The 13,105-nt window shown below is 40.6% G+C and overlaps 1 protein-coding gene, 1 long non-coding RNA gene and 1 pseudogene across 3 annotated transcripts in view; 1 reads left to right on the top strand and 2 right to left on the bottom strand.

The window, feature by feature from the left end:
• LOC138158006 (uncharacterized) overlaps positions 1-13,105 on the bottom strand; it is a 292,753-nt gene that overhangs the window by 204,577 nt on the left and 75,071 nt on the right. The gene's annotated exons all lie outside the window — the stretch shown is intronic.
• ALDH1L1 (aldehyde dehydrogenase 1 family member L1) overlaps positions 1-13,105 on the top strand; it is a 70,102-nt gene that overhangs the window by 273 nt on the left and 56,724 nt on the right. The window contains exons 2-3 of the mRNA XM_069083842.1: positions 10,994-11,136; positions 11,763-11,997. Of these exons, the coding sequence (XP_068939943.1) occupies positions 11,010-11,136; positions 11,763-11,997 (362 nt within the window). The 5' untranslated portion in view covers positions 10,994-11,009. The remainder of the gene's footprint in view (positions 1-10,993; positions 11,137-11,762; positions 11,998-13,105) is intronic.
• Positions 7,102-8,415, bottom strand: LOC138158396 (caspase-3 pseudogene; annotated as a pseudogene).

The raw sequence follows: 13,105 nt of genomic DNA, 5'->3' as shown, positions 1-13,105 counted from the left end.
GATGCCTAGAGAATCTCCTAGTCGGAAGGCGGAGAAGGCCGTGGGAAGGCAGGACCTTTTCGGAGTTTTCTTCCTCCCGGTTCCCAGATTCCCAACGCTGTGGCTTCTCTCCTTTCCACGGCCAATCCAAAGAAACAAGTGCTTGACTTTCTTGCAGTGGAAATTGATTGGATTTGGAGTTAGAGAACCAAGGTTCAAAGCCCCTCCCGGAGCCTTGTAAAATGGGGGTTTGGGAATAAGTAACTACAGGCTGTCTTCTATCTCTAAATTCTCTGGTTCCTGTGTGTCTTCTAAAAGCCTTTTCCTTCGAGATTTGGTTTAGTTTCTTGCCTTCTTCCTGAAATTGTCCCTCATCCCTCTCACTTTGCCCCCCACCCCAGATAAAAGTATGTTCCCAGATCACTTTCTCACCTTTCCCCCCATATCTCCGGGCAGGGATTTGCATTATGTCTGTGTAGGTGTGTGTGTTGCCACCCTTACAAGCTCAAAGGCAAGGCCTAAGTAACTTTTCATATTTTCATTCACATATCTCTGAAAGGATAAGTATGTGAGCTCATTATCATTCGTGCCTTTTTCTTTTGTTTGGTCTGGTCCAAAGAGGTTGTTAGTATAGTTGACTCTACTGTGGTCCGAAGACCTTTAGGGTTCCAGAGGCCCTTTCAGGAGACCTGTGAAGTCAAAACTATTTTCATAATAATGCTAAAATGCTTTAATTCTTAATATCAATGCATAGAGCCACATACACAAAACTTCTTTGGGGTCCTCAATAATTTTCAAGCATATAAACGGATCCAGATATCAAAAAAGTTTGGGAACCAGCTAGGTGGCACAGTGGATAGCAGCCAGGACTGGAGTCATGAAGACCTGAGTTGAAATCTTGCTTCAGATATCTACTAGTTGTGTGACCATAGGCAAGTCACTTAACCCTGTCTGTTTTCTCATCTGTAAAATGAGCTGGAGAAGGAAATGGCAAATCTCTCCAGTATCTTTGCCAAGAAAACCCCAAATGGGGTCACGGAGAGTCACACATGATTGAACAACAACAAACACAATACAAGAGAATCCCTGGTGAGGAAAAATCTGCCAATACCAGTCTCCATCGTAAAGCTTTAGGTGCCTGGGGTACCGAAAGATTAAGCAACTCACAAGGATCATACAACCAATGCAAGTAAGAGGCAGGATCTGAATACAGGACTCATTGGCTTTGTTTATACACTTCTCGACCTACAAGTATTGCAGTATTAACACAAATTCAAATCAAGATTTAAGGTTTACAAACTCTTTCCTCACAACGACTCTGTAAAGCAGGTTGTATGAGTGTTTTGATCCCTATTTTATAGATGAGGAAATGGATTGAGAAAGGAAGAGTGATTTGCCCACACTCTGCAGATAAGATTTGAACTTACATCTAATGGTTTTTCCATTTTGGAGGGGAGAGGGACCTGAGAGATCATTCCCCCTCACCCCAAGCTCCTCATTTTATAGGGGAGGAAACTGAAGCCCAGAAGACTTAAATATTTCATCCAAGGCCATAAGGGATAGTGAGTTCCAGGGCCAGGATTTAAACCCAGTTCTTTTGACAGCAGATACAACACAGGAGTAAAAGCCAAGCGTTGGACCCAAGACTCCAAGATGCACATTCTTTCCTCTATATCATTCTACTTCCCTATTCAGAAAGCTTTGCAATCTTCTAATCCAGATCTTTGCTTTTAAAGATTTGCTCATAGAAACCTTCCAAAAGTCACTCAGCGACTTATTGTCATGACAGTTCCCAAGTCTCCTGTCTCCCAGGCAGGTGCTTTTTTCATGATTCACAATGCTTCCGGAAGGTTCATGCCAACAAGCTGCTCAGAATATGTCATCTTTCAACTGTTGCTTTGAAGGAAAATAAAACCAAGTCCTGTGTTTTCCTAACCCTGCTCAGTTCTATCTGGAAGGAAGCCATGTCCGGAGCATTGTTTGGGGAAATCCCTTTTTTCCTGATTGGCCACATGCCTGGGAGATTTGGGGCCAGGATCTTTGCTGATTGGAAGAAAGGAATGGTACCACTGGAGGGGATGGTCTACAGTAGGGCTTCTTAATTTGTTGGTGTTATAGACCCCTGTGGCAGTCAAAGGAAGCCTATGGACTTTTTCTCAGAATACTGTTTTTAAAGTATAAAATAAAATACAAAGTATCCTAAAGTCTTAGTGCAGTTGAGACACCCTACCTGGAGGATTACAAAGGATACTTATATTTAATACATAATTGGGGCTGGGGGAGATAAAAATATATTAAATTTTAAAAATAAAAAACAAAGAAAACCTATATTAAAACTATAAAATTATGCATTATGAAACTATAAAAACGATATTAAAATACAATCATCCAAATGATTTTTAAAGTTTTCTTTAAAAAAATCTACAAATTCATGGGTTTCAGGTTAAGAACCCCTGAATAAGTTTCCAGTTTCCCTGAGCAGAAGCAAAGAAGACCCATAAGGGAAAAAGTAGTGGAAAAATTTTGATTCCAAGGACCTGGAATCAAATCTCAGCCTTAGGTAATAATATCATTGTAATTGACATGATTTTATTTGATCTTCAAAACATCCTGGTAAAGAATGTTGTACAGAGTTATTATTCTTGTTTTTACAGAGGAAGAAACTGAGGCTCATAGAGGTGATAATTGCTGCCCAAAGTCACACAGTAACCAGAACCAGTCAGAGTTAAACACAGGTCTCACCTCAGATTCAGTACTTTCCCCCCCTCACATCACAATTGCCTCTTTAGTTGGCAAGTCATTTAACCTTAAGTTAAATGAGACCATAGTGCACAGAACGATGGCTTTCTTCGGCACACTGTGAAGCTGGGCCATGATAGGAAGAAAACGCTGCTCAGATTAGGACAGTGCATGACTATCTGTGTCATATACAAAGGAGCTTCAAGAGAGAAATCAAGCCAAATATTAAAATCCCCTATATTGATGCAAATGTCCCTAGAAATGGGTAGGTCTTTTTTAGTTTGTTTTGTTTTTCAGGAGTGGGGGAAAGCAGGGCAATTGGGGTTAAGTGACTTGCCCAAGGTTATACAGCTAGTTAAGTGTGTCAAGTGTCTGAGGTCGTATTTGAACTCAGGTCCTCCTGACTCCAGGGCCAGTGCTGTATTCACTGCACCACCAGCTTCCCTGACATCTGAACATTTATAAAGATCTATGATTTATTAAGTGCTTTCCTTACAACAATCCTGTGAGGTAGGTAGGGCCCATCTAACAGGTGGGGAAGCTGAGATCTCTAAGGTAAAGTGACTTATTCATGGTCATGAAGCTAGTAATTGTCAAGACCAGGATTCCAAACCACTAGATCACACTGCTATGATCCAGATACCACCACCTGGAAACAAACACCCAGACAACTCCCAAATTCAACTTTCGTCTCCTGACATTGAATTTTCCATTGTTTGACATCTTTGCCAATTGGATGAGTATAAGTTGATACTTCAGAGTTTTTAGATTTTGTATTTTCTAATTGGGAGTAACAAATATTTTCAGATAATTGTTGATAGCTTGTTTGCTTTCTTCTTTTGAGAAATATTTGTTAATATCCTTTGACCACTAGTTGTTAGGAAAATGACATGTAATTTTATAGCTTCATTTCTGTTTCCCATAGATTTGGGGCATCATTTTTTTATCAGGGATGTTTAATGCACAGATTTGTCCATCTGTGTCTTTTCATTTTAGCTGCATTGGTTTTGTTTATGCATGAGTTAAAATTTTACACAATTGAAATGTCTATTATATCTTTTATAATTTCTTCTATTCTACATATGGCAACAGTCTTCTCTTTTTCAGAACTGTGAAAGCTATAACCTTTCATTTACCTTTATTTTTTATACTATGATTTTTAATTTTTAGATAATTCCAAATTCCATTTGGAATTTATTTTGGTATATGGTGTGAAATGCTAGTATAAAGCTATTTTTATTTGATAAAAATTTATTTTTAGAAGTAAAAATCTTCAAAGTAGCAAATGTTTATTGTAGAAGTAATCAAACAAAAATCCTAAAGTTCCATTACAATTACATGCTGCACTTAAATTATATAAATTAGAAATATCGTGCATGAATAAAAGATAATAAATATCTTTGATGGGGTAAGCGCTTGGGTGCTTGTGGTTGGACCCCACTTCCAAGATCACATTTCTCCCTAGCCTCAAAACACTATCCCTTACAGTTTTCTCCCCAGCCCAAGGACACTATGGCTAGCGATTACTCATGAGTGTGCCCCAGTAAGATAAACTACCTTTCCCCAAAATTACTCATACATGGGCCCCCAGTGAGGTAAGTTATCTCTCCCTGTTACAAGAACAAGCTGACCTCTGTAGAATTTCCCTTTTAAAAACAGGACTATCTTGTACCCACAGAATTATCATGCATTGATTCCCACAGTTATCATATACAATCCAGAGGTCAAGCTATAGACATCAACTCTCAAAGCTATCTTGCTACAGACATAACAGACGGAAAAATACGCCCCTACTGGTTTACAGTATCGAATGATGTCCGTGACTAAGCCTGTATGTTATCACCTAATTAGCATATCTGCCAGATAATCCACTACTTTTACTATATAAACTACATCATCCCTGATAAGTTGCAAAGTTCCTTAAGGAGCTCTGCCTACCCTATTGGCATTACAATAAATCTTTGCCAACTTGACTTAAAGAATGCTTAAGTCCATGAATTCATTACAGATGACCCTTTCCTGTACTTGAGGGGTCCCTAAACCTCTCAAACTGCATCATCTCCACTTGTAAATTTGAGCTTTTTACCCTCAAGTAAAATGAAAATCACCAGACTAAGAGTTCAATGAGGAATTAAATGATACCTGTGAACTAGACATCAAGAGACTAAGATTTTAATCCCAGTTCTATACTTAATCAATGGTATGACCTCATGCTAGTTACTTAGTCCCTTTGGGGCTGAAATTTCTCCCCTGTAAAAGGGGAAGAATGAATTAAACAGCACACAGTTTAAAGAGCACAATATGGGGGCAGAGGGATTTGTGGCTCTACCTGAGTGACCTTAGATAAGTCATATTTTCAGCCTCAGTTTCCCCATCTGCAAGGAATTCTACTAGGTGACCTCTGAGGTCCCCTTCAGCTCTAGAGCTATGATTTTATGATTTTTTATTATTTCTGATTTATGAATTTCTATGGTTTTTATCTCTGAAGTTCCTTCCAGTCCCAAAATTCTATTTTAGGGAATCTGTGTTCAATAAATCCACTGAAAGTTCCATAAAGAAGAATCTAATTTTGCCATTATTCTCATGATTATAGATGTCATGGGAAATAATTTAACATTCATGGATTTTTTTCAACAAAGGATGCCAATATTTTGATATGCCAGCATCCTTTGAAAAACTTTGGTCTTGTGGAAGTTTAATTTTAATCTTTGGACCTGAAGACTGCCCAGTGTTTTCTTGAAGACACTGTGACCAACACCATTCTTTCCAGACATCCCCTGGTCTGAAGCTTTAGTTTGAGTTCCTGCTTCATATAGGTTCCACTTAAGAAAGAAACAGGCCTTTCTGACTGCTATGTGCCAAGTTGATCAGGTCTCCAGTTTTGTTTTGTTTTGTTTTGCTTTTCATTCAGGGAGATATATATATATATGTATACATACACAGATATGCATACATGTGTGTATGTATGTGTGTGCATATACTATAATATGTATATATATTGTATATTGTGTGTGTATATACACATATTTTTAAGTGGTCTCCCTATAACATCTCATCAATTCAAATTGTTTGCAGTTTTTCCTAGAACATCTGCTTAGATACCTTTTTTTTTTGGAAGGGGGGAAGGCAAGGCAATTTGGGTTAAGTGACTTGCCCAAGGTCACACAGCTAGTAAGTGTGATCAAGTGTCTGAGGTCGATTTGAATTCGGATCCTCCTGACTCCAGGGCTGTTGTTCTATTCACTTCACCACCTAGCTGCTCAGACACCATTCTGCTGGCATATAAGGGAGCTCATCTGATCTACACTGGGAAAAGCACTACTCTTATGCTAGTAAATAAGCTACCTTCTAACCTCTTGACTTTGCAATCCTGCTTTCCCTTTACTATTAAGAATGACTTACAGATGACCTTGAATGTTTACTGACATTTTCTCCTAAAGAGAATTCTAGTTCTAAATTATGTATTCAAAATGATTTTTGACAGATAAATAGCCCTAGTCCTATGTCCCTTTTATGTTCAGAATGTAAAAAAAAATTTTTAATGTGAACATTAAGAAAATATCATCTATGGGTCTTATTTATTTCCAAATATAAATTTTGTGAGGGGAAGCCAGGCACAGCTAGCCTGTAACAACACCATTAATTCTATCAGAGTTCTAGGAAGTATTATACTAACTTTCTCTAGTTTGACAAAAATTGAATGCATAATTTTACAAACAGTTAAAAATGTGGGGTCTGGATTCCCCATTTGTCTGGGGAACTCCCAGTGTGGAAACTCACTCCATTTACACTGATCTGAAAGGAAACTAAAACTTACAGTGGGTTCATTACCTAAACACTGAGATACCAGGTGACTTGTCCATAGTCACATAACTAGCATGTGTCAGACAGGACTCAAACCAGGTCTTTCTGGCTCCAAGGCCATGCTGCCTGTCATAGTTAAGTAGAAATAGATTTTCTAAATGCATCAATTTTTCAATAACACCTTCAAAACCCATGGTATCTTATCACTGAAAAGTGTTGTGTTCAATTGAATCTCTAATTATTTTTAAAAGTTTTTAAGCTACAATAATTTTGTCTTATAACAAATGCCATTCTCCACTATTTCTTTACAAACTCAGCATATTAACACCTAATTAGCTTCCACTTCAACTACCTGATTTTGAGATAGCTGTGTACAGGCTCTATTAAATGTGACAAATGGGGATTTCACACCCTTTCCTTCCCCTCTCCTCCAGGGAATTAGAGGTGATAGATTTACATTAGCATGGAAATGTAGTCCATAGACCTATCCTCTCAACCACTGACTTGGTATACAAATTAAAATGCATGGATTTTCTTAGTGGAAAAAATATAGTTCCTTAATAAAAAAATGGACACAATTCATGGAACCTGCTTCTTTGCATAAAAGGAAAAAAAAATCTAAGGAATAAGATTCTAATTCTGTGGCAACCTTCCAAATGACTTGAGTAAGGATTTGCATTAGGTCAAGTTGGTAAGCATACAGTTTCAGCATTATGCAAAGTGGCTGGATAACCCTGGGAAGCATCCTTTGAATTTCTCCAAGAATAGTAGCCAGGTGTTATAGAATATGCATAGAAAAAATCTGCCTCAGCAGGTATTTTCTGAAATGCTATGCCATCAGCAATGCCACTGTCTGTCTCAGTAAGTCCCACAATCCAACTCTCTACCCTACTCACCTGAGTAAGAAAAAGCTTCCGTGTCTCCACTTATTCCCTCTAAAGAAACTCGTTAATCTTTTAAACTCATGCTTTCCATCCCTACCAAAGATGATTCCTTCTTCTTTGTGGCTTGGGAGCACACAAATGAAACTGTTCCATTGACTGTGATCTATTTTAGAAAGACTGGGCATTAATTCAATTGTTTCTTTACGTGTCAGATCATTTTTATCCCTGACTTCATATTTGAGTCTCTCGAATACGTCCCTAGGGCTTCCTACATCTACATCTATACCAGACTGAAATTACATGCTGGTGCTCAGGGAAGTTTTTATTATCGATTTTTCCACCTGACCCCATTTCTGAATGGTCCATTTTCTATCTACTGACAGTCTGCCAAGGAGGATCTTTACTCCTGAACTTTGGGTGGATTTTGAATTGACTGGGATTTCAGTATTTGCCATGGTGTTTCTATTCCTGACCAACCCCAAAGCCTCAGGATTCAGCTCAGCCCCACCCTGTAAACCCACCTTTCACCACATTCTTTTCTGGTTTTCCCAGAAGATCAGGGTCAGGTATATTTAGGGATCAGTGGAAGAGATAGCACTTTGCCTATGGTGGTCAGTAGAGATGCACTGGCACAAAATATTTTCATTGCCTACATCCTATACCTTTTTCTCCACCTCCTTCTATATTGACTCTCCCTCTAGTGCCTTCTTACTTTCCTCTGCTTCTTTTTTCAAAGAAAAGATGAATCAGTTGTATTAAACATGTACCAGGCACTATGCTAAGTACAGGGCATGCAAAAAGAGACGTTAATTCACATGAAGATATTAATGACTTTGATAGAGATTACTTCTGACCATTTCACTCCCCTACTCAATAACCTCCAGTGGCTCCCTATTACCTCCAAGACCAAACAATCCCTTAATCATTTAAAGCCCCTGACCATCTGACCCATTCTTATCTTCCTTGTCTTCTTACATTTTACTCCCATCGACACATTCTATGGTCTAGATACATTGACCTATTTGCTATTTCTCACACAGGACATCCCATCCCCATCCTCAGTGCTTTTTCGCTAGCTATCCCCTCTTGCCTTTCACTCCATTTAGAATGTTCTCTCTTCTTACCTATGACTCTTAGTTTCCCTGTTCTCCTCTAAGACCCAGCTCCAATCCCACCTTCTGCTGGAGGCCTAATTCTCCTTAGCTCTCTCCCACAAAGTTCCCTCTGACTTCACTTTCTTGAGTATGTATCATTAATACACATGTAGTTATATGCATACTGTCTCCCTCTTAGAATGGAGGCTTCTTGAGGGCAGGGCCAGTGTTTTTGCTTTTCTCTGATGCCTGCACAGTGCCCGGCATATAATAAGTGGTTAACAAATGTTTGACTTCAATTTTGAGTCAAGAGACCTTGGTTCTAGTCCCAAATTTGCCTCTCACTAGCTGTGGGAACAAATAAATGCTTCACCCCAATGGGAGCCTACAGTTTCCTCATCTGGAAAATGGGGATAATAACATTGGCAATGCTTTCAGCACAAGGTTAAGAGAAAAGCTATCAAGACAAGCTGTCCCCTGAGGCAAATGGGGACATTTACAATCAGTTGGAGGCCTGATGAGAAACAGACTGTCAGGCCTCACCAGCTTCACCCTTGGACAAGGCATCGTTGACACAGAGAAGGATATCTGGGAGCATCTATTTGCTGCTCTCATTTTACCAATGGAAAAAATGTAACCCAGAGCCAGAGCAAGGAAATGCCTTGTATGAGATCTCATAGCAAGTTATCAGTTAACTGGAACTCAGATTTTTTAATGAAGAGCTATTTTGACTCTAGGGGACACTGGGAATGTCCCCATCCTTAAAGCAGTCTACATGACTATAGTGGGCTTGAAATTCTATTTGACAGAAGAAGGATCATGGGACTGTGGATTGTTAGAACCAGAAGGAACTTAACTACAACTTAACCAGATCATTCCATTTAATACTTTGTCCCCTGTTAAGATACTAGTTCCCCTGGGAGGGGTTCCAATGCTTAACCAAACTGAATAAAATTTAACCTGACTTTCCACAAAAGACAGTATGGAAGAGAGGCTGGACCACAGCTGAGCAGAATGACTTCCATTTTGATGATGGTGAGGTTGGGATGCCCATGGGACATCCAGGTGGACATAACCCACAGGCGGCTGCCAGGACTGGACTGTGAAAAGACAGGCAGGTTATTTCACTGCTGATTGAGTTCTTTGTGGGTTCAACTGCTTTGAAAAGCATTTTGGAATTAATAAGAAATATTACTAAATTATTCATGCCCTTTAACTCATAAACCCCATGACATCAAGAAAAGGTCTTCCCATGCAAAAATAGGCATAGTTACGCTATTTATAATAGTTAAAAGTTAGAGGTAACCAGGCTACCCAGGGGATAGTGCTAAGTCTAGAGTCAGGAAGATGAGCTCAAATCTCACCTCAGAAACTCACTAGTCAGATGACACTGGGTAAGCTAACTAACCTCTGTCTGCCTCAGTTTCCTCATCTGTAAAAATGGGATAATAATAATAGCACCTAACTCCAGGGGTGGTTGTGGGAATTAAATGAGGGATTTTTAAAGCACTTAGTATAACGCCTGTCACTTAGAAGGCATCTGATAAATGCTTGTTTCCTTTTTTCTTAAAAGCTGGATGCAAAAAATATGCCTAATGTTGAAGAATGACTGGATGGTATATGAATGTAATGCAATGTTGTTGAGCCTTAATAAGGGATGAGGAATTTGAAGAAATTAAAGAATTACAGCTAGTGATACAGGGTGGACAACACCGCCCACAATGACCATGATGCAAATAAAATCTTCCTTAAAGGCAATAAATCCGGAACAGTTGTAATGGATGGTGTGCCCTGTATACTGCTAAAAACCAACCCAACAAACCCTGCTCTATAAAAGGAGAAAGTGACCTGAACTACAAGTCTCAATTAACCTGTTAGGGAGTTTGGTTTAAAGTTTTTAAAATTATGAACTCTAGTCAGGGAGTATGAACTCTGGTTTGAGTGTTGGTTGGGTGATGCAGTGCACAGAGCATTAGGCCTGGAGTCAGGAAGGTTCAAATCTGGCCTCAGACGCTTATTAGCTGTGTGACCCTGGGTAAGTCCCTTATCTGTGTTTGCCTCAGTTTCCTCACCTGTAAAATAAGCTGGAGAAAGAAATGGAAAACTACTCCAGTATCTTTGCCAAGAAAACCCCAAATGGGGTCGCAAAGAGCTGGATATGAATGAACAACAGCAAATGGGAAGTATCTGTTTTATCAAAACAAAATGAATAAATGAAGCCCTCTGAGACTTCCTCCCGTTTACCCTACATGTGTCTTATTTGTATGTAGTTGTTTTCCTCTTGTCTCCCCCATTAGAACGTGAGCTCTTTGAGAGCAGGGACCACTCTTTGTATTCCCAGACCTTGTTTATTAGCACGACTGACACACAGTAAGTAGTAAGAAGTATTTGTTGATTGAATGAATCATTCCAATTTAAGGGTCTGGTCACACATATAAGTATGCTTATCTACAACTACTCCCTAGCCCTGACACTGTGGCTTTGCCTTTCCAGGTTCATAGCCACCACCATGAGGATAGCCATCATCGGTCAGAGCCTGTTTGGCCAGGAAGTCTACTCCCGCCTCCGGAAGGAAGGCCATCAAGTGGTGGGAGTATTCACCATTCCTGATAAGGATGGGAAAGCAGATCCACTGGGTAAGCCAAGCTTGGCGCCTCACACACGTGGGCTCTTAAGCAATGTTTGCTGACTGGAAATGACTTATGTCAGGAGACAGCCTAGACTGGAGATCAGAATTATGGGAGAACCAGACAGACCAGCTGTAGCCAGGGCTGGGAGGCTTGGTAGACCTAGCAGGGTAAGGGAGGCAACCAGGAAAATCTTTAGCAGCAAACAATAAGAGGCAGTCTAGATAAAGGTATGATCACCAACAGAGAGGTCAGGATACAGGAGGCACCCATGGCTACCCTAGCAAAAGGATGGAGGGTGTCCTCAGTAAGAGGTGTCAAGCAGCAGGCTTAGACAGGTAATTCATGACAGAAGGAAAGGCCTATGGATTAATTAATAGAAGAATAATTCAGAAAACTCCAAGGGAAGAAGCACCTAGTGAGAAGTGTTGATCTGTCTGTGATGGAGGGGGTACTGTGTTTGGTACCCCATACCAGTGTGCTTAGATAATCCAGAGGGGGCTACATCTGTCCTGAGGCACAAAAGGACTTCCTCAGAGGAGAGGGAGAGGAAGAATGAAAGGGGGAAAATTTAAGGGAAGAAAAGGAAGGAAGTCAAATGGTAGAGTAGACCCTTATCCCTCTGTCTTCCACAGCCCTGGAGGCAGAGAAGGACCATGTACCTGTGTTTAAGTACTCCCGATGGAGGGTGAAAGGGAAGGCCCTACCTGAAGTGGTTGAGCAATACAAGTCTCTGGGAGCCCAGCTGAATGTCCTGCCCTTCTGCAGTCAGTTCATCCCAATGGAGGTCATCAACGCACCTGAACATGGCTCCATCATCTACCACCCATCGCTCCTGCCCCGGCATCGGGGAGCTTCAGCCATCAATTGGTAAGAGGATAGGAGTTGGGCAGAGGCCAAAGGCCAGCCCACACCTCTCCCTCCCAAGTAGATCTGGCTGTTACACCTTCCACTGAATAGATGGAGTGAGACACACCAGGCAGTGCCCTTCTTCCTAAGATTGTCAGGTAAGGCACCAGGAAACTCTATCATTAGGTATTTACTCTTTTGGCTCAAAATTCTCTCTTCCAGGTTCTCATTTTTAAAATGCCAGAAGTCTTTAGAGGCAAAAGGTGTTAAGTCACCAGGATCTGAGTGTGAATCACTATATTGGAGTCCTTTCTCCTGAGGCTGGAGCACCAGAGTACCTTCTATCCTCTACCATTTGCAAAGCCTTTCTCATCCATGACTCCATTCCATCCTGAGGCTTTGCAAGGAAGGCATGGTGAGGGTTATTATCCAAAACTAAGAGCCAGAGAAGGGAGGTGACATGTCAAAGGTAATCTATCTGAGTTAGTGGTAGAGCCAAGGCTGTGAGCACTTGGTACTTGCTCATGACTGGGAAAGGCTAGACTGAAAACATTACCTATTTCATAAACTTTTCTGGAGCTAGGAGGGTGGATAGATACGTCTTGAGGGAATTCTAGGAAGAAAAACCTAACGTCCAAAGAGTAAAGGTGAATTGGAGAGCTCTTCTGTCCTTCAGAGGAGCATATGCTCATTGGGGCATTCTTTAATGGCACTTAACCTCTGGTAGTGAATGCCTTGCAAGTGAGAGGAGCTCCGCCCCCTCCTCATAGCCCCATTCCAAGGCTGCCGTAGGGGCTGCTTGTTCTCTCACAATACGGTTCTTGATGCCCTTCTGAAGGAAATATGGGAGAGGGTAGGAAGAAGAACTCTTTCTTGTCTGCAGAAGTCAGAGGACAAATGGAACCCCAAAGGAAGATTATTCAAGAACACAGATCCAGTTATTTCATTCCCCTTCTGAAAAAAATAGCACTTAGCACGAAAAGTTCAAACTCCTCATCTTGGTATACAAGGCTCTCCACAATCTGCTGCTTCCTTCCTATCCATTTTTATCTTTTATTAATCCTTTCCACACATTCCTTGGGGAATGGTGCAAAAGCCTGGAGGTCTCTGCTCCCAACAGACTGCACTA

Source organism: Petaurus breviceps, unplaced genomic scaffold (genome assembly GCF_028583685.1).
Source record: "Petaurus breviceps papuanus isolate PSGF00001 unplaced genomic scaffold, PetGlider_PUasm1.0 174, whole genome shotgun sequence".
NCBI lineage: Eukaryota > Metazoa > Chordata > Mammalia > Diprotodontia > Petauridae > Petaurus > Petaurus breviceps.
This window is presented reverse-complemented; position numbering and strand designations above follow the sequence as displayed.